The sequence below is a fragment of the Sceloporus occidentalis genome, unplaced genomic scaffold (genome assembly GCF_023333645.1).
Source record: "Sceloporus occidentalis isolate IW3139 unplaced genomic scaffold, rSceOcc1.0.p SCAF_29, whole genome shotgun sequence".
Classification (NCBI taxonomy): Eukaryota; Metazoa; Chordata; class Lepidosauria; order Squamata; family Phrynosomatidae; genus Sceloporus; species Sceloporus occidentalis.
The window spans coordinates 9,960,090-9,980,000 of record NW_028317009.1 but is presented as its reverse complement, the minus strand read 5'-3'; the positions used below and the strand labels follow the sequence as shown (position 1 = coordinate 9,980,000).

At 41.8% G+C, this 19,911-nt stretch overlaps 1 protein-coding gene across 1 annotated transcript in view; it reads left to right on the top strand.

Annotated features, from left to right (window-relative positions):
- Positions 1 to 19,911, top strand: part of LOC149299312 (zinc finger protein 536-like) — an 85,479-nt gene that overhangs the window by 19,923 nt on the left and 45,645 nt on the right. The window contains exons 2-3 of the mRNA XM_089486334.1: positions 6,553 to 6,702; positions 9,977 to 11,551. Coding sequence (XP_089342460.1) covers positions 6,553 to 6,702; positions 9,977 to 11,551 — 1,725 coding nt within the window. The remainder of the gene's footprint in view (positions 1 to 6,552; positions 6,703 to 9,976; positions 11,552 to 19,911) is intronic.

Below are 19,911 nucleotides of genomic sequence, written 5' to 3'. Positions count from 1 at the left end.
CAGTGAATATATTGGGATTATTTACACCAAGACTGAGATGGTGCTTTAACCCTTTCACCAAACCAGGTTTGGGAGTGAGGAGTGAACGGTGTCCTGGCCGTCAGATACGGATATAGAGACCTCTATAGACCACGGTCCTTGCGGCATGTTCTGCATTGTGCTTGTTCCGTGGTGTTATCCATGTTACACGTATGTACACAGCGCTCTTTTAACGTGGTCCCATTGGTGGAATTGCAATTCTTACATTCTTGGGGGGGTTCACACTCAGCTCCCATAAAGCAATTCAGAACCACAGACAATGGCCTCCAAAGCCTTTAGCTGACCAGAAGCCCACAGCAGATGCGTAGGTCATGCGCACGTCGGCTTTATATATACATACGTTATACAGACCTCCCGCCGGGCTGAGCGTAGCTTCACTGCCGTCCCTGGGTCCCTTTAAACTACAGACTACGGGTCTGACGCCGTTATGTTGCCAGGTGACCCCGGGGTTCATGTAAAAAGTCATTTGACCGGAGCCCCGTAGGGTTTGGGGTCTGCGATATACGCCATACATGCAGCCCACCGCCGATGACACAAAGGAGCCGCTAGAATCAGAACAAAGCCGAAGTGTGAAATACGAGGAATGCAATTCTCAGTGTACATAAAAAGGTAATTTTCTGTTTTACTTTTTTTTGCTTGTATGTTAACGACTCAATTTGGAGAAAAAGGATTTAAACAATAAAACTGGAAATATGTATGTACAATTACCAGTTAAAAATACAGCGAGATGCAACCGAAATACGGTTTGTTTTTAACAGATTGTGCGTTTTATGCCCCCGAAAAAAGATAAAACCTTCAACATCCAATAATAAATTCATCAGAATATTTATTTTATGAAGCGCATATGTGTTGTTGGATACCGTGCAAGTCAAGCAGTAAACATCAAACCCAAATTTATGTTCTGTGTGTATGTACAGAGCCGAGAAGGAGCGGAGTCCGTGCCACGCGCGGGTAATATATAGCGGGATGACAGGTGCGGTGCCAGCTGAAGATTTACGCATCATGCGGGGCAGAACCGCGCGCGAGCCTCGGAGCTTCCCGCTCAAACCAGACGATTCGGGAACAGGGTTTGTGTGCAGTATCTGGGGAAGAATATCTGGAATCCTTACGAATAACAAACGTTCGCCCGACGGGTGGAAAAGGTGACGGGGAATAGGGACGGACCCAATAGCGGGAGTCAGTTTGTATAGGAATTGCTCTTTTTTTTACTATATTTATCAAAAATAAATACAGACTCAGAATCATAAAATACGAACCCAGAACCTGTCGGCAGATCGGCCGCCATTGGCCATCTAGTCTCCGGTTTCTCCTGTAAAGACTCGAACCTTAATCAGTCGTTGGTCTCGTCTTTGATTCAGGAGCCGTATGTTTATCCCATGCATGTTTACATTCCCTCACTGTATTACCCTCTACCACTTCTACTGGGAGGCTGTTCCACTTATCTACCACCGTCTCAGTAAAGTAAAACCTCCTTGCTCTAACCACAAGAGGCCCCCAATCTAGTAAAGCACTGGATTTTCTAGAATATGATATTCTTTATTGTCCCCAAAGGCAAACAACTGAATTCCCCCCAAATTAGGAAATTACAAAAACTACAATTTCTTTCTTTCTTTCTTTCTTTATTTATTTTTTAAATATTTTAGAATTCTCCTCCAAACAAAATGCAAATAATGCTTGCCGGTGCATTCTGTGTAGCGACTGCACGTTGCGGGTGTAATTATTTGAAGAGTATTTTGTTAGTATGTTAATGGTTTACGTTTAATATGACACCTCTTGCTCTCCGCTTTGAATAAGATTGAAATCGATACAGCACAAATAGCAGAAGTAATTGCCGATCATGTATTTGGGTCCCAGACACTTTTCTAAAAGAGTATGTATTATGTATGATGTGACCTTCAAATGTCATGAAAGCGCCGTGCAATAAACTGTCAATATTTGTGGTTATAAAGGTGTAGATGACTTTTACAATAATTGGTACGGCTATATTAAAAGCCGGGATCACTCGGCTGGTTAAAGCGAGGCTCTTTGGGGACTCTTCCTCAGATCAATGGCGTTACAAGGTGTCTCCGTGAAGCCCACCGCCGTCCAGGGGATCGCGACCTGGTCTGAGACAAGGAGGCATCCTAGTGATCCACACACCGCGCTGGCGTTTAAATAGTTAACCTCCCACAGTCCCGGTGTATCGACCCGAAGGCGTTCAGAATCTCCTGAACCCCATGCCCCCATCATCACAGGCAGGACTTTGATTGACAGCTCGCTGACCCCTGGTCTAGAAGATGACCTGCCCCGGGTGGGCAGAATCAATAAGCTCACACTAGTTTGGGGAAGCAACCTGCCCTTTAACTCTTTCCGCAGCAGCCGCGTTTCGGGGAGCATTTTCATTATCGTTACATTATTAACGATGAACAGTGAGGCTTCTGGAAAAGTGTTGGGACGTGGCCCTCGAGGGCCTCATAGACAGGGAAGGTTTAAGGGTAGCAAGAAGCTCGTTCTACATTCTAAAACTGTCCAGCCATCCATGCATCTTTAATTCGAGTAATCAGAGCTGGTTAAACACTCTCAGCCATCATTACACGATTAATTCCCATCTCCTGGTAATCGGCTCCCTCCTTCTGTGGGGGCCGCAGTTATTCTTGTCACTTTGTCCATTAAGTACCTTAACTCTTTTACCGCGGGGGGGTATTTGCCAATCACTTGAGCTTGGCAGCGTGGAAGCGTGTAGTCTTCCTGCGGGTTCCAGCACATTAATCTTTCCTCAATGGACATTTCTCACACCAGGCGGGCACCGGCCCTTTAACTTAATCCGTGGCCCTCTCCGATACACCAGTAACCCTATTAGTGGGCATTATGGGGATTGCGCTCCCGCCTGGTCAGCGTCATTCTCGTTGCCCCACGCGCTTTTGGCAGAGTCATTTATAATCTCCGGCAGGGAGACTTGGCTTCTTCTGCCCTTAAAACAGACTCCCTATTAAACAAACACATTGCCAACCCCCAAGGACCCTGAGCCCCCCCGCTTTGCATCATATAGTTACTGTAAGATTCAGATCCATTATTTTAAAAACAGACTGCGTTTAACGTAATTATTACAGCGAATTACATACGGCACTTTAACCCCTGCAAGACTGCTCCGGAAAGCAGAAAACCCCGCTCAGAATATTTTTACGAGCGACAAAGTTATACAGAAATGAACACATTTCCCGTTTTGCTGCCAGGCCGATGCTGTATGATGTCACCGTGATGCAATCACTTCACATATGTTTAAAGTGAAAATAAGGCAGTTTTATTCCAGATCCATTGAACATTTCCCTCCTTATAAAGCCGCTTTAACGCATTGGCATTCTCTGTCTCTCTCGCTGGCGACGTGCGAAGAAACAAATCCCCAAATAAGACGTAAACGTTCCCGTTCGTGCCTCGCAGAAGGAGCCCATTCAGGCCGCACACCCTGGAACCCTCATATTACCTTCGAATAAAAGCCCAAATCGCTAAATAATGTCCTGACGGGATCGAAGGCGCCATAACTACCCCGTATTCTCCGCAGGCGACGGCCCTCGGCCCTCCGACGGGTTATTTGAGCCATTTTTATGAATACGCTTTGGCAGGTTGTGTCCGGAAAGCCTGCATGTGACGGGGTATTTAAGCCCGGCTTATTTTTGTGTGTACTTTGCCATTTCCAGCACCTCTTTCCAAACGTGTAAACGGGGAACGGACGGGAGGTTTATGAAGTAAGACGATTACACCGTATATTATTTTTACATTCCTGCGAGGGCGTTCAGTCTTCAGCCCCGGACTCTCTCTCTAAAACAATGTTTTGTGTTTCGCACCAATTACTTGATGTTCCCATCTTGCTAATCTTTAAAAAGTGCACAAAAACCGCTACTCTCTGAGCCTCGGCTGGAGACGCCGTCAGCAAAACGCAGAATGACACAAAAAAAAGAAAGAATCCTGAGACTTTGTATACACCCTTTATTTCCAGCGCAGGAAAGTGCAGGTTAAAGGATAAAGAGGGGATTAGGATTTTCTATATCCCCTTAAGTGGCGATTTCCTCTCTCTCTCTATTACATGCACCTTATTATTGTCAATGGGGACTTGGACCGGCTTTAACCCCTTCAGTGCCGGAAGGGTGAATTGGCAAGGAGCGGCCAGCAGACGACTCGGCTATAAGCGTGCCATAAAGAAGACTCCAGAAACCCCTGCACCTGAATGCTTCATTAATACTTGCTTCTTTTTTTTTTTCTTTTTGGTACAGCAATTACAAACTGTCTGCATTTTCTGCGAGAAGATAATGAACCATATTGAAATAAATTCAATACCTGAAATTAATCATTGACTTTCCTAGAATAATAACCGAAGCAATTTGTTGTTATAGATCCGCCGTGGCTCAAATTATGAGCGTGTCTCGCGCGCCGTCTGATATTTTGTTGCGCTTTGTACCCTGGGCATTCTGGGAAAGGGGGTGACGGGATAATAGGATCAGCAGGGAGCGTGATGGTGACGGGACACACAATGTACGTGATGTCGGAACGTCCGAAATAACTTTCACTGCTCTGGTCAATCTACCTTTTCTTGTTGGGAAGAACAAACCCCATTTCCCAGTAACAGAACCTATAGGGTTCCATAGGGATTACTGACCAACCTTCGTGTGCTTTTGTCAGTCGTATAAAGAGGAATGGGAGAGTCTTTTACCCCTTTCTGTTTAAAATCTACCCAGCCCGGGAACATGCAGGTCATTTTATACCCAAAAGCCACTAGAGCGTCATTTTTTCATCCAGTTCCGGGGAGTCGCGTCGCCGTGTTCGTAAACAGCAAACATTCTAAAAAATGTATCCTTTAGAAGGAGTCGGAGAATGTGAAGGGTAACTCGCAGATAGTTTACTTATTCTTTATGGTTTCATATTGTTTCGTGCATAGACCCCGTGTAAATGTGCCGCGCACAGCTAGGGCCAGGAACATGAAGAAGAAAGCCACGCAGGGCCCTTTGTGTTCTAGATACCCAGTTCCTTTATTCACAGGCATCAGAAGAAACACCGCTCTTTAAGAGGCTTATAGTCCCGACTATCTGGAAGCCAGCATCTTCTGGCCACACACGGCTCCATGTGGGACTCCAGCCTTTGTTGGTTTACGAGAAGCTCGATCAGTCTGTTTTTAGCAAACAATATGCATATTTATATGGATAAAACGGTACAAGGATGAAGATCACAGTTTAATCACCTTTTATTATACCGCTTTATGTGCCTGTTTAACAAGTCAGTGTATTTTCACTCCCCCCCCAGGCAGGTAGACATCTGTAATATTCAGCCGTCTATCCCGCTAAGAGTTGTCATGTCTTCTAAAGAGTTTATTTGGCCCTTAAAAGTTAAGATGACACCAATGTAACGTTTCGAGGGTCTCTACAATGATTTAGAGTCATGATGGATGTGGATAAAGCTCCCTGTTTAGTGGGTTTCTCCACCAAGAAGAGCTGACACATTTTGTGTAACACAAAGTTCATTGAGTAACTTTAACCCCACGTTAAGTATTCTTGATACATCCCACGGGAGAAATTCCCAGGGGCCATGGAGTGTGAGTGCAGGGTATGCCATATCGATGAGTGAGAACATCTATCTCTATAGTTAGTATCCATCACACGCCATCCCTGTGCCCCCAATGCGGATCATGTAGTCACCCTGGGATGTGACTACCTGGAAACGGATATTCCCCTGGGGCATCGGGACCATCAGAGACCACGTGTGCCATCCATGAGCGGGGCTCGTGCTGTCTGTACGGGAATCTCTTTGAATTTCTATCTGTGTCAATATTGATAAGAATAAAATCCCTCGCCGCTGCACGTCTGGAAGGATCCGAGGGATAACGCCTATTAGGGTTTAAACCTTTAGAAGCTATTAATGATCATTGAAGTTCTTAGAACTGGTGTGTGCGTTCACAGCTATTTATTGTCTGATTTTCTCTTCTCCACCTTTATGGGTAGAATGGGGTATGTTCCCCTGGGCTCCTCTCCAGAAGGCATTTTGCTCCATTTATTATTCTTATATATAATAAAACCAGACGCTCACTTGTGTAAAATACAAAAGTGAATATACATCCCGCTGATTGAAGCAAAGTAATCGCTCTTTACCGTGAACAGTGGGTCTGTGTCTGCGCAGCCATGTGACCCAAACCAAAATGGCAGAAGAGCTTACAGAGGGGCGTTCATTGATTTCCTCTCCGTAAAAGAAAACGAATGATACATTCGTCAGCTCGGCATTCTACCTGTTACAATTGCTAACTTTTGGGTAAGTCGTATGTAGAGAAGAAGAATAACAGGCATCTGTTCCCACAGCTGGCTTTTTCCTTGTATAACTCGGTTCACTATTAAGATACCATATGCTGCTTAAAATAATGATTGAAAGGATGAAATGATTCCCAAGAATCACAGGAATTGACAGCCTTGCGATAGCGCGAAGGGGTGAAGGAGGCAGGCTGGCTTTCCATGGCTGTTTGAGGCGGCGATAGAAATGAATGTCTCTGTGTTGCAGATATGGGGGAAGACAACGGCCGATGTCTGGGAGGACAGCAGCAAATGCTGAGAGACAGAAACATCGCCTTGGCCATGAAGGATTGTCCGTACTGCGGGAAAACCTTTCGGACCTCACATCATTTGAAGGTGCATTTGAGGATACACACAGGTAAGGAGTAAACACGCGCAGGACACGCTCTTAGAGGCGGCAGAGGCTTTGATATTTACAATATTCTGTGAAATGTCACGAGGCGGGTAGCGCTGGCCTTGTGCGGCTCCCACATGCGTCCGTCCGGTGACTGTCACAACGCTGTGCGTGTCCGGTGCGTCTGTGTCTCCAACAGAGGGGGTCGGAGAAACGTTATCCAAACAGATTCACAAATGTAAATATCGTGGGAATTTCCAAAATGTGCAGCTAACCCTTCCCCGCCCCTGACTCGCTCACTTGAACTGATGTGACCAGAAGATGGTTTGGGGATTCGGTTTCATTCTTTACAGGTAGAGCTGGGGCTTTCTTTGTAACTTTTTAAGTTACCCCGAAAAGTTTGTTGAGCTGCAAAGTCGTAAAACCACCGAACATTTCCATTTACCCAGAATCCCAAAGTATGTTTAGTTTCATTAGCAAAAAAAAACCTGATTGGAGATCAATATTGCGGAGAGTTTGATAAAAGCCGTGCAAATTTATTTGGGGATAAGACTTTCCTTGTGATCGTAATCCCTTTCCAAACAGGTAACTATTTAATTACACGCTATATAGATAATACGGCACCAGAACCCGACAATCTATGGCTTTAACCTAAAGATTCTCTTTTACCGTTACCTTTGGTTCGAACTTGGAGCAGCTATAGTTCCTTTTGCATTTTCCTTGTTTTTCTCCCCCAAAAAACCACTTTTATCACTCTGTCCTCACCGTTGCACCGCTCGTGATATCTGCCTTAATGACGTCCCAAACTTTTTGTTGGAAATAATTGATTGAATTTACATTTCTCTAAAAGTTTAAGAGGTAATGTTACGGTATAAATTTCCCACCAAACACTAAGTAGGGAAATATCCATTAGTGAAATTAAGTACAGTTTTCTAGGTAGCTAACAATGTGAAGTATACAGCAGGGCATGGCTAATGAACACTGCAGTGGGTGATATTTCATTATACAAATTAATGCTCACATTTTAATGGGAAAGTCACATAATGAATCTCGTCTTCAGTGACAGCAATTAGAGACACAGATTGTCCCCTTCTGGACAAGGCTCTGTTTAGCAATAAGCAGCTGTGGAAAGATCTCTGGGCTTACGACGTATATATGCTTTGGGGGAATTAGTATACAATTTATATTAATGTACTGAAACTTCAGCGGGGAGGCAGCCGGCATGTTTCTCTTCCCCGGTTACTTAAAGTAAAGACATTTGCAAAGTCTAAATAAATATCGAAGGCCGTAGATTTCAATCCAAGCAAATTTCCATTTAGAAGAACTTCAGGCAAACGAAGAACGGGCATGCGAGAGGCGCGGGGGAGCCCCGGGGCCCCGAGTCTTCTTCCTTTCCGCTTCTGGAGGGTTAAGGGTTACAAAGTAACATTATCGCAGCGGAGGATACACCGTTTGCCTCCCCAGACCTGGTCAAAACCCAAAGATGAGGCCGATTTTGGGACACGGGGCAACGTGTGAAGATACGCTGGGATACGCTGAAGACTTTGCGGCTCCTCTGTTTGTGTTGCACATTAACGCGTGGGGGTCCATGCAGGCGTGAAGGAAGGGATAAGCATATTATAGTTTGTTTGCATCCTGATTTCAACAATTTCTGAAAGTGAGCTCTAAAGTCTGATTATTTTTGGGTAGTTTTTGGATGGCATGGTGAAGTTCTCATAATCATTTATTTTGTCGTTGGGTTAAGGCGAATACCGACTGAGAAGCACAAAAGAAACCAAAAGTCAGATAATAATTCACCAATCGATCTAAAGGGGATCTAAAATACATTTTGGGCCAGAACATTTGAACCTTCTTGAAAGTTTTTGTAATGCTGGACCCTTAAAAAGGGTGAGCATATCGCCCCCATAAGAGCCTGTCTTCTCTTTTCAACATATCTTACGGCTCATATGGTATACCTCGCTTTACTTTGTTTGTTTTAAGGCATGATCAGTACTGCTGAACATTGGTTCTTGATTATGTATTGACTTCTTCGTAACATATTTGTAAAATAATCAAAGACATTTGCAAAGTATCAGCGCTGGCTTCTTGATAATGTCAACTTATTTAAAAAATGCAATCATTTGGACTCCCATTAAAAACTTGGAAAGATAAATGATCGCTGCCCTGAGCGGATAAATGAAGTTTGGGTTTGTTGTGTTAGTTTTCAGTTAGTTTCCCTTATGTGCAATATATATTCACACAATGGGCTGCGCAGGCAGAGTGCCCCCTCTCGTGGGGATTATTCGCAACGTGCCCCTTATTATCATTTTCTTCACCATCCCAAAGAATACTTTCATAAAACGATGAGACTCCTGTCCAGGGTTTCCGGGCTGCTTATAAAGTGATGTTCGTTTTTTTAGAAAAATGACCATTACTGGCACTTTTTTTACTGATTGTGTTTGCAGAGCCGGGGAAACCGTCGTCGTCGCCTGAAATCACCGCAAAAACCGTTACAAATAATTACTGCACAAAAATAAGGGGATCTCACCCCGTTTTGCATTTCTTCATTAGGGCTTACGCTAATCGTTTTTTGAATATGTTCAATTGAGCCTATATGTTTTTATGCTCGGCTAAAGTAACGTAACGGCATTAATATTTCAGAGAATCTTCATTTATAGATCTTTATTTAGAAACAATGCAGCAGGTCTGCAGATCTCTGAATCCTTCTGGAATAGTGCCCTGCAAATAATGATAAATTACTTGCGCTGTATGCCATTTGCTAATTATATCCATGATTTACTGCAGAGCACGACTTAAATCATTCATTTCACTCTTGCGTAACAGTGCCATAAAATTTTTAGGCTTAAAAATGGTTTCCATGTGTATAATTTAAGCAAATTTCCCAGCTATTGTGTCCTCGGAATATCGAAGCCCACAATTTCATTCATGGCCTTTTTTTTTTTTTTTTTTTTTTCGACCGATTCTCTTAATAATTACTGACAGCGAAACTGTTATTTTACATTTCTGTAATCAGAGATGTTATTTTTATATAATTCACTCGAAACAAGGTATCCGGCTTTGACTAAGAGCCGTTTTCAGATTGTCAGGAGACAATCAGTACGCGGATACTTCTCGTTTCGTAACAGAATGTAACCTGAGGTATTCAACTGATAGTTAATGAATTTTAAATGGCAGATACATGGTAGGTAGCTGGAATAATATGCTTAATATTATACTCAATCTAAGAATAGCATTGCACAAGCTAATTGTTATCTATCTTCTCTTTCTTTGTCGTTCTTTTTTTTTTTCTAATTTAAAGGCGAGAAGCCGTACAAATGTCCGCATTGTGATTATGCTGGCACGCAGTCCGCATCACTGAAATATCACTTGGAACGCCACCACAGGGAGAGGCAAAACGGTTCTGGCCCGCTCTCCGGGCACCCTCCGAGCCAGGAACACAAAGATGAATCTTCCGGTAAAAACTCTCTCTTCATGAGACCTGACATACTGAGAGGAGCCTTTAAAGGCTTGCCTGGGATTGATTTTAGAAGTGGCGCGGTCTCCCAGCAGTGGCCATCTGGGATGCTGAGTTCCGGAGATCGTCAGGGTCAGTCGAGTGGCATCAGCTCTGAACCTTCTTCAGAAGCGCTAAAGAAGGCAGAAGGTTCTTCTAAAGGCCCAAACTTTTCCGAATTCGGTAGAGCGTATCAAAACGTTGTCGGGAACGGCGTGAACTTCCAGGGCTCGTTACAAGCGTTCATGGACAGCTTCGTTTTAAGCTCCTTAAAGAAAGAGAGAGAAATTAAGGAGAAAGCCTTACTGGACTCACTTCCTATAAAAACCCTTCGGTCAGACAGCTGTGAAGAGAAAGGGGAAGGCAAAACGCCTCAGAGGAAAATGGAGAAATCTCAGTACGAGCCACTGGACTTGTCTGTGAGGACCGATGCTCCGTCTCTTCCCGGTTCTTCGGTCACAGTCCAAGATAATATCGCCTGGCATGGCTGTTTGTTTTGTTCTTTCACCACCTCCTCCATGGAGCTCATGGCTCTACATCTGCAGACCAACCATCTTGGGAAAGCAAAACGCAAAGATGGGGTCCATGGAACAACAGCCCAGATGAAAGATCAATTAAGGGAATCTTTGTCGGCTGCAAATAAAGCGGCCGCGTCCTCCTCTTCTGTACACTGCGCTAAAGAAATGATGTCATCCAAAAGTCCATTGCAGTCTTCTGATAAAATCCCACTGCAGGCAAACAATAAAGAAACTGCCCCTGAACAGAAAAGCACTTCTTGGTCCAGCCACCTGGATCCTTCATTTAATAATTTTTCCACAGACTTCTACAAACAGTTTGGGGTCTACCCCGGGGTAGGGGGTACAAACACACAAAATTCTTGCTCCAGCATGGACATTGACTTAAAGTCTCAGTCTGAAGATGGACCCCATCTTCTGCAGTGTGATTCCGTAAATACAGACGCTACCGATGATCTCTCGGATGAGTCCTCTTCTGAAGACATGGAAACATGCAGAGAAGAAGACAACGAAGAAGATATAGAAACAGAACCAGAAAGTATGAATATACCAGTTGACCTGAACAAAGATTGCAGCGATATAGACGACGCTATACCTAACCCAGCTTCTGTTAAACCCACAGATGATATCCTTCCTCCATCGTCACAAATCATGGATAAGACGTGGCATTCAAACCTTCCCTTGTCTCACGAATCCCCGCAAAGTTCTCTGAAACTTGATCAAGCACCAGGTCACGAGGTCTTGGAGAAGCAAGTGAACATGCTCTCCGTCCTGAGAGCCTACAGCTCCGATGGCATGGCAGCTTTTAACGGACTTGGAAGCAACTCGGCAAACAGTGGATGTATGAAGAGGCCCGAGCTATGTGGTGAGTTAGCATTTAACTAAGGGGTGCTTATCAATGTACACAATTCCGCGGGGTAATCATTATACATTCACAGATATTCATTCCCCACTCACAGCTCATGACAGTCAGATGTAGAGGTTTGCACAACACGAAGTCCAACGCGATTTTGTCGTTTCACAAGAATACGTTGAGACACGTTGGCCCAGGGACATACTGATAACATTTTAACTCGATTATGTGCGTCAGCTAATTCTCTCCTAACTCCCTCTATTGACACCAATCAGAATCACTTACTGATGAGAGCAGATGTTACATTGATACATTGACTCCTAATGCATTGACAAATACATCTGCCAAATGGCGCGTCCATAAGAAAGCAGCCTGGCTCTGTGCGTTACTTGATAAATGGACCCCGCAGAATACATTTTTCTTTTGTATGGGTTTTATCTACACATACGACATTCTGCCATCTCTTTTTGACCTGGAGATACGCTGTGATTTAATCGCTTAGCGGCGGGTCGTGAATCACCACAACTTTAACACACACTAAGCACAAAACAAAGGTGGTAATATTGTACGTTAAAAATATATTGGCTTATTCTGATTAGTCTTTTGACCTAGATATCTCAACAGGCCTTTTCCAAGTCATGGCATAGTATTTTGGGGTAATAAGAGTAATATTAGTTAATTTTTTTCAGAGTTTTGAATTTAAGGTAAATGTATTTGTTTTATTCAGAGATGACGAATGAATGGGCAGAACGCTAATGTCACCCCCGGTGCTAACCCTCATCTAGCTATAGTTCCTCCTGTAACATCTGTTTCACCCGGTTACCCACATTTTTGTTTATGGCGTCACAAACAACAGAACAAAATACATTATATTTTTCGGGGGGGGCAATTTTCATTTTAAACACAAAAATGTTTATTAGCAATATTGCTGATATTACTTTCTGACCGCAGTAATATAAATAAGTTAGTAAACGCAGACCTTTATAACATTAAATTATACTTCTTAGACAAAACTAAGTCAATAGGTGACTCTGAAAGCTACTTTAGACAAGCAGCTACAAAGTTTTCTTCATTTGTATCTTTTTATCCTCCACCATACTTGTAGGCTTTGTGAGATATGCTGTAAATAATAATAATAATAATAGATTTAAGAATGAATACTAAATGTTTACTTAATAATATACTACAGATTTGGTTTGCTATACCACTTTAACATAATTTATTTATTTTGCTCTTATACACGAATATAAATGAACAACATACCGGTTCTAGTTAATGAATTGTTAATGTTAAGTTAATGTTAATGTGCTGGAATCTGAAACATACCGCTGTAGATAAGCTTACAACTAATTTGATGGCAAAAGCTTTTGTATCACTAGTAGTGCTGTAACGCTGCCAATATAGGCATCTTTCCTGCTTAGTATGTGTGATTGTGGGCAATATTTGTGGCTGTGGCTTAATAATAATAATAATAATATTAATAATAATAATGCTGGTTTAATAATAATTGGCCAAATGTCTGCTCTGAGTAGTGTATAGTGAATATGTGAGCCTATCTTTATATGCTCTATAATCTCCCTAACCTCTCGCAGTTCTTCACCATTTTTCGTGTCTTTTCACCATCAGCTCGCTCTTCCTTTCCTCCATTCCCTCTCTGCTCCAGTGTATGTAACCCCTTCTTTTTATTCTGTCCCATTTTCCTTGCTCATCGGCTTCTTCCATTGCACATTTCTCCTGCTGCCTGGCCATCTCATCCATGCACACTTCTGTGAAAGTTATGAATGGTTTAGGACAGCTGTTATTACAAATTATATCAACTCTGCACTTACAATAAGGCTCCACTAAAGCCACAACAAAGATGCACAGCTTCACTCAACTAAGTACGTACCCTAGACATGGAGGTGAGTGAGGATCCAGAGTTACTGTCTGCAAACTAAGGATGCTGTGAGGTCCATCTTCTCTCTGGTTCCACAGCACCTTTGGTCGAGATACATCTCCACCACCCTACCCAGACCTACATGATAGTTTCCGTTCTTTGATTGCATAATGATAATTAAAGAACAACATTTCTAGCCTTATTAGTGGAGTTCAGCACTTACACAACAATAACACAAACCAGCAGAGTGATTGAGTAGCCATAATAACAGCATATACCGGTGCGCAGCGCCTCAAAGACACCATCACCGCTGAATGGATTCAGGATGCCCCCTGCAGGTGGGTGGCTGGGGTAAATACACCACAGAGTATAGCCCTCAACCTTTATGTTGGCACATGTGCATTATTTCAAGTGGTTCCATCCCCTGTCAAATAAGACACATGGCCGCTTTAATCACAGTGCCAACCGTGATAAACCCTGGGATTTATAAGTATATGTAATACAGGCTCATCTTAGATCTTATGACATAGACTGTGTGATGGGGAATCCTACAGTATTTCCAATAATCATTATCCTATGCTACGGCATAATGTGCTTTGGGTTATTATAACACAACATAAAAGGACACATTTTGTTTTTTCATATTCTGACAGAAGCATTTTTTTTATAAAAATGTATTTGTGTTGAATTTGCAAATGTAGCAAAAACCATCATGATGTAGCTTTAGCTTCTCAAACCCAATGACAGCAGCACAACAACGTTTCAGATAGTATTATGACATCATGAGGGTGGGTGCAGCAGCGATTACATATTCCAGTCGTTGATCTGTAGATTGTTACCAGAGCAAAGGACAAATTTAATATAATACAGAGCACCATACAGGTATGATCGTATATCTGCTGTAACATAGTAACAGTCAAGGGATATCAAATCACACACGACAGAATAAAGGTGAATGAGCCCTGCATATAATATCATCATGAAACGCAGAATTAGCCATTAAACTGGATGACATAAGCCGGCAAGTCCCAAATCTATCCTTAATGAAGAATGGACGACTCTCACTTGCCACTGATATGAAGACAATAGCAGGATATGTTTGGCAGCAAGGTTTACAAACCTCTCACATGCTTCATCCTGTTCTTCACCCCACCGCTGACCATCCGTGCAGCTTAGCATGTCTTCCCCGGCAGACAGAATCTGTGTCAGTGCAGCGTGTGCTGATGTCTACCACAGGGCTATGTCACTTCAACAAAATGTTCTTTTAAAAAAAAATATTTTTTAAACATTTTACAACATAATTATTTTTTTGTGATTATATTTTCTTTTCACAGACGACCTGGACGGCCATGTGGACCACGTTGGCTCCTAGTTTTGCTAATCTGTGTGTTGGACTTTGGGATTGGCTTGTTTCTTTGATGTACCTCCGTCTCCTATTGGTCTGTGGCAGAGGTACATCGACGATGTTCTTCTTCTTAGAGACTTAATATTAGAATCATTTGAAAAATGGTCTTTCTTAGGCCTTAAAACAGAGACAGTATTCAATTTTTAACATAGTGAAAATGGGATCTTCAGACCCATGTATTAAAATATAATGATTATTTAAACCCTACTAACTTGAATCTCTTAAGATTGTTTACCAACATTCCTTATAGTCAGGGTCTGCACAGAAGACCTGCTTAAATCGCGGGGTTGGGAGTAAGCGTAGATTTCTTTTACTGTTGGAAAAGGCTGTTAACAGAATACGTTAGAACCCCACGTCAGTATTTCTGAGACATTAAAAAAAAGGAATACAATGGGGGGATTCCGTTAATAAAATACTGATTGTTATTTCACTATGCAATAAAGTGCACAGCTGGAATAAAACAAATGGGTCTTTTCATAAACCACGACTGGCTGATGGGTTATATAGAGTAGACAGCGGGTAAGGCGCCTATTTTATCATGTATTTAGACATTATTACTTAGTTACATAGTTACAATAGTTCAGAATACCTGATAGTATTAATAAATGCCATTTCTGTTGTGATGATCCTATAGCTGCTTCTAAAAATCCTTGCAAATTTGAACTGATTTATCAGAAGAGGAAAAAAAAGAAAAGCGGTGGTGCTCGTTATTAGCCACCAAAATTCATTGACGAGTAGATACAGGAACAACTGTTATTCCTTTCAGGGAATGTATAGTAGAAGGGTCCACGTGGTGTTGTAGCTGACTGTGCACTTATAATCTAATTATACGACATCAAAATGTAACCGGGACCAGAGTTTTACTAAACTTTAAATAAAAGTATCGAGTTCCTTGCACTTCCTGCTAATATTAGACCTTTGATTTGCTTAAATAGGTCTCAGGTTCACTTCATGGGAACAGATAACAAACCCCAGTTATAGAGACAGGGCAAACCAGTATTAAGTGTCTCCTGGCTACTGAGTTTTCCGAAGGTCCGAAGAGTTCCTTTTCATATTCTACCTTTTTGAAATGAATGTGTCGCTATTTGTATATTTTGATGTATTTGTATTTTATTGTACATTATTGTTGCATTATCAGAACAATTGTTGGCGCCACGTGTAGCCACACTAGGAGCGTATTTATAGTCGGGAAGGGGCTTTCGTGGGTTCCTGAGGAAGTGCATTAACATAAAAACGCATCGAGACTGAGATTGTGTCTTATCAGCGATGTCTCCCTACGTGTGATGATCTGCACAGACAAGCAGCAGGGAGCATGTGGACCGCGCCAGGCCTGGGAGAGTTGGCCATATCCTTGGGGTCAAAGACTTCGCTATTATTGTCTTCATATCGGTGGCAAATGAGATCTGTCCATTCTTCCAGAAGGATACACATTGGAACTTTTGGCTTCTGCATGCTCGCAAGCCAGTCTGTGCTTCTTTCGTCCCGATGGGCTAGCATAACTGTACATTTTAATGTGTAAGCTACTACTCGTGTATGTGTGTGTTTTTATTGTTTAAAGTGATTTGATATCCACATGGAGTGTTCATTTCCTTATTTATCTGCTCCTGTTTTGGACAGACTTGCAGGTTCTCGATCTTCTTCCCCCATATCCAAATGAAGTTGCCTGGTGTCAAAGGGGAACCTATCATGATAATAGTATTTTTTTCTTTCACATGTGCCTTTATATTTTTGTAGTCTGATAGAAAAAAAATGTTGTATTGAAAAAAAAAAAAAAGTATTATGTTGTTTCTGCCTCCAGTTCCTCTGAAATGAACGTTTTTCTTGTTTTCGGGGAGTCGCGTTGTATGTGTTCACGGAATGTATGTTTTTGCCACGTTCTGAAGACTCCTCAGACTTTATCCCATAGTCCATTACAGACCTCCGATGGTTTTTTTTAAACACTCCGATGGACGGTCCTTAGGGGTCTGTTGAGTGAGATATCGAGACGAGAACATTTAGTCAATTGATAGACTAGGATTCTATCTTGTGACCACATGACACGAAACACGCAAACGGTAACACGGCAAAACTATTAAGCCTGGGTTTAAAAGGTACTGAGAATTGTACAAAATATATCAGCAATTTTATTCTGTGTTTCCCTCGTCCTTAAAGAAGTACTGATTCTGTCTAATACTGTCTCATTCTGTGAATCTCTCATCGTTTCTCTAATTGGATTGGTACTCTTTGGTGTTGGCCATTTCCCTGCATTTCCTGTTTTGGGGATTCATAATTAAAGTTATTACCACTTGCATCTTGTATGTGTCATCAGTCGGGGCCCAATAATCATATCGCTACTCATTTATTTCAGAAAAGGTACTATTCATGCCATTTTTTTAACACTTAGTTACCGTTAGTTAAGGTCACCTGAGCTCAGAAAGGATGACCTTGAATTGGAAATAACCTTAGAAGTTCTATCGGTATTTCTGGATGTTTTGGGCGCTGTGTTTGCTGCTGAGTCTCTTTCCTCAGAAGTTAAACTTTTACTGTGTTTTTAACTGCTGTTCTAACCCACGACCACTAATAAAACCTCAGGTAACACATGCTAACACATAAATTACTTGATTGGAGGGAATTAATGTAAAAAAAGAAACATTGTTTTGTCGTAGTAGACGACAGGTGTCTTTCAGCTCTCCACGAGTACAAAGCCCCTTTTGTGTTGCTCTCCTTGCCCCTTCTCAGCAGTTACAGGAACGTTGGTTCAGTAGCTTGAAGCTGAGCATCAATTAACATTGTGAAGAATGAGACACGAAATGGAACTGACGTTAAATGATCCATCTGAATTCCGATACAAAACATTTCGCACCCCTTTCCATATATATACATACATATCTATCTATCTATCTATCTATCTATCTATCTATCTATCTATATCTTTTAACGTCTTTTGTTCTTTTTATCCCAGGATCACATGTTCTCACACACCGCTTCTCCATCGTTTCACTTGCTGGCATGTTGCCCTCTTGTCCCTCGACATCGCATTCCATGTCTTTGATGTAGAGTTTGAGTTATTCCCTTTTTTCTGGTCATACTTTTCCACCTCTGTGTCCTAAATGTCTCTCCACCATATCACCTTCTTCTGTTCAATCTCATTCTTTGTGACTTGGTGTCACGTCCAGCTGAGCTCAAAGCGATGGGACTCTTTTCCACGTTGGTCTCAGATCAGTCAACACCTTTGTTCTTTTTACTAATCATGGGCATTGGCTCTCTAATTCCCCCCACTCTCACCATCAATTAATTTCTATGCTTATTTCTTATTCATATTGCCCCACAACATGCAGAGAACATCATGGGGTAGAAGTGAGCGTGTCCATGGACTAACCATGCTGGCAGAATCCCTGTGCAAACCCTAATGCCAAAATCTTACCCCTCCTTGGACGTTGACAGCTTTGTGTCAGAGGAGTCACTATATACATATATATATATATATATATATATATATATATGTAGCTCTGTACATCACTGTAGGTAAAGATACAGGACTTTGAGTAGCTCATTGGTAAAACAGCCCTGCCTCTAACACTTGCCTGTTGACCCACAATACCAGTAGGGTCCACAAAATATTTGGTAAGCCCTTGAAGTCTCCATGCCCAGCATTTGTCTAAGGGGACAGCATCACGGGTGACCACTTAAATGTGACAAAGGAGGCAGAATGTGTTCCAACCTCGGTGGGTGGGATTTTTAAAGGTCAATAACATGTTTGCGGGTACTTGTGCATTTCATTCCCTCGCTGCCAAAGGTTTTCTGTTAAAACTGTTTAAATTGCAAACCGGTAATAATAAAAGGATCATATGTGTTTCCCCATGAACAAGTTCTTTAAGGCTATTATAATAATTAAGAGCATATGGTGCCTGCCCTAGACGGAGAAACCGCAGATGTACGGATTATGTGCTATAGGAGGTTTTGGCCTTTTTAAAAACAAAGAGGTTTAAAGAAGCAAAATGTAATTTTATGAACTGGGGTAGGATTTTGTTTATGGAATCATTAACATAATAATCAAAAGGGAACCCTTACCACCACATGAAGAATTAAATAAGTGACACATAGTAATGTAGTATTTATAGAGGAAATATGGGAACGTTCTTCATTCTGTGAAGACCTCTGAATTTTTTATGATGTTTTCTTGCATAGGATAAGAGGATTATATTTATTTAATAATGAATTATATTAAAATTTGATTGATGTAGTGTAAGAATGACATTTCACTGTAAGAAAGAAATTAAGTAATAGGCTTCACAATGTAAATTTATAGATAGATAACAGATAGATAGATAGATAACAGATAGATAGATAGATAGATAGATAACAGATAGATATCCTGCCCGTTTTATGTGCTAAACTAAGAAATCATGTTTCCTTATTGTTTTATTCTAGTACGCAGTGCTTGTATATGATATGAGTAGTAGATGAATACGCGTTACATGTCAGAATTCTGGCCAGCCTTTAGAAGATGGAATTAGTTACAAAGTGTCCTAAGTGGTTTTCAAAAAGCGCTACCCATTCTACTTTGTGTCACGTGCAATTGGAAAATGAAACAAATGGATTTGTGATAAGGTAGGCTGAAGTTTTAGTCTTGTACCAAATGTTTGTCTTTGGCACGTTCCCAGTGAAAAAAGCATAGATGTCAACCCAGGGAGCACCTTAAAAGTACCTGGGGCCATTGGTGGTGGGCCCTCCACACTTTGAGAATCACACTTCTAAATTAAATGGTCGTATTTTAACTAAACACAGAAAACATTCATTCGGGGGTTGGCTGGGTAGGAACTTCGCGATTCCCATCCATAAGTCTGTTGTGATGTACACCACAGATTCCTATCGGATTCTACACATTATATTCTTAGAATCATGGAAAACCTCGGATCCTCCTTTTATGATGGTTTATGGATACTCAATAGTGGTTCCAATAGGCCGACCACCAGGTACCCCACCTTATAATTATCCTAAAAGATTTTGGACTATTGATAAGTTTGTGGCAATACAGACATGATTAATCTATTCTTTAGTAGACCTGTGTTATAATCTCAGAAGAGACGGCAAATTGTTGTAGAGTGGGCC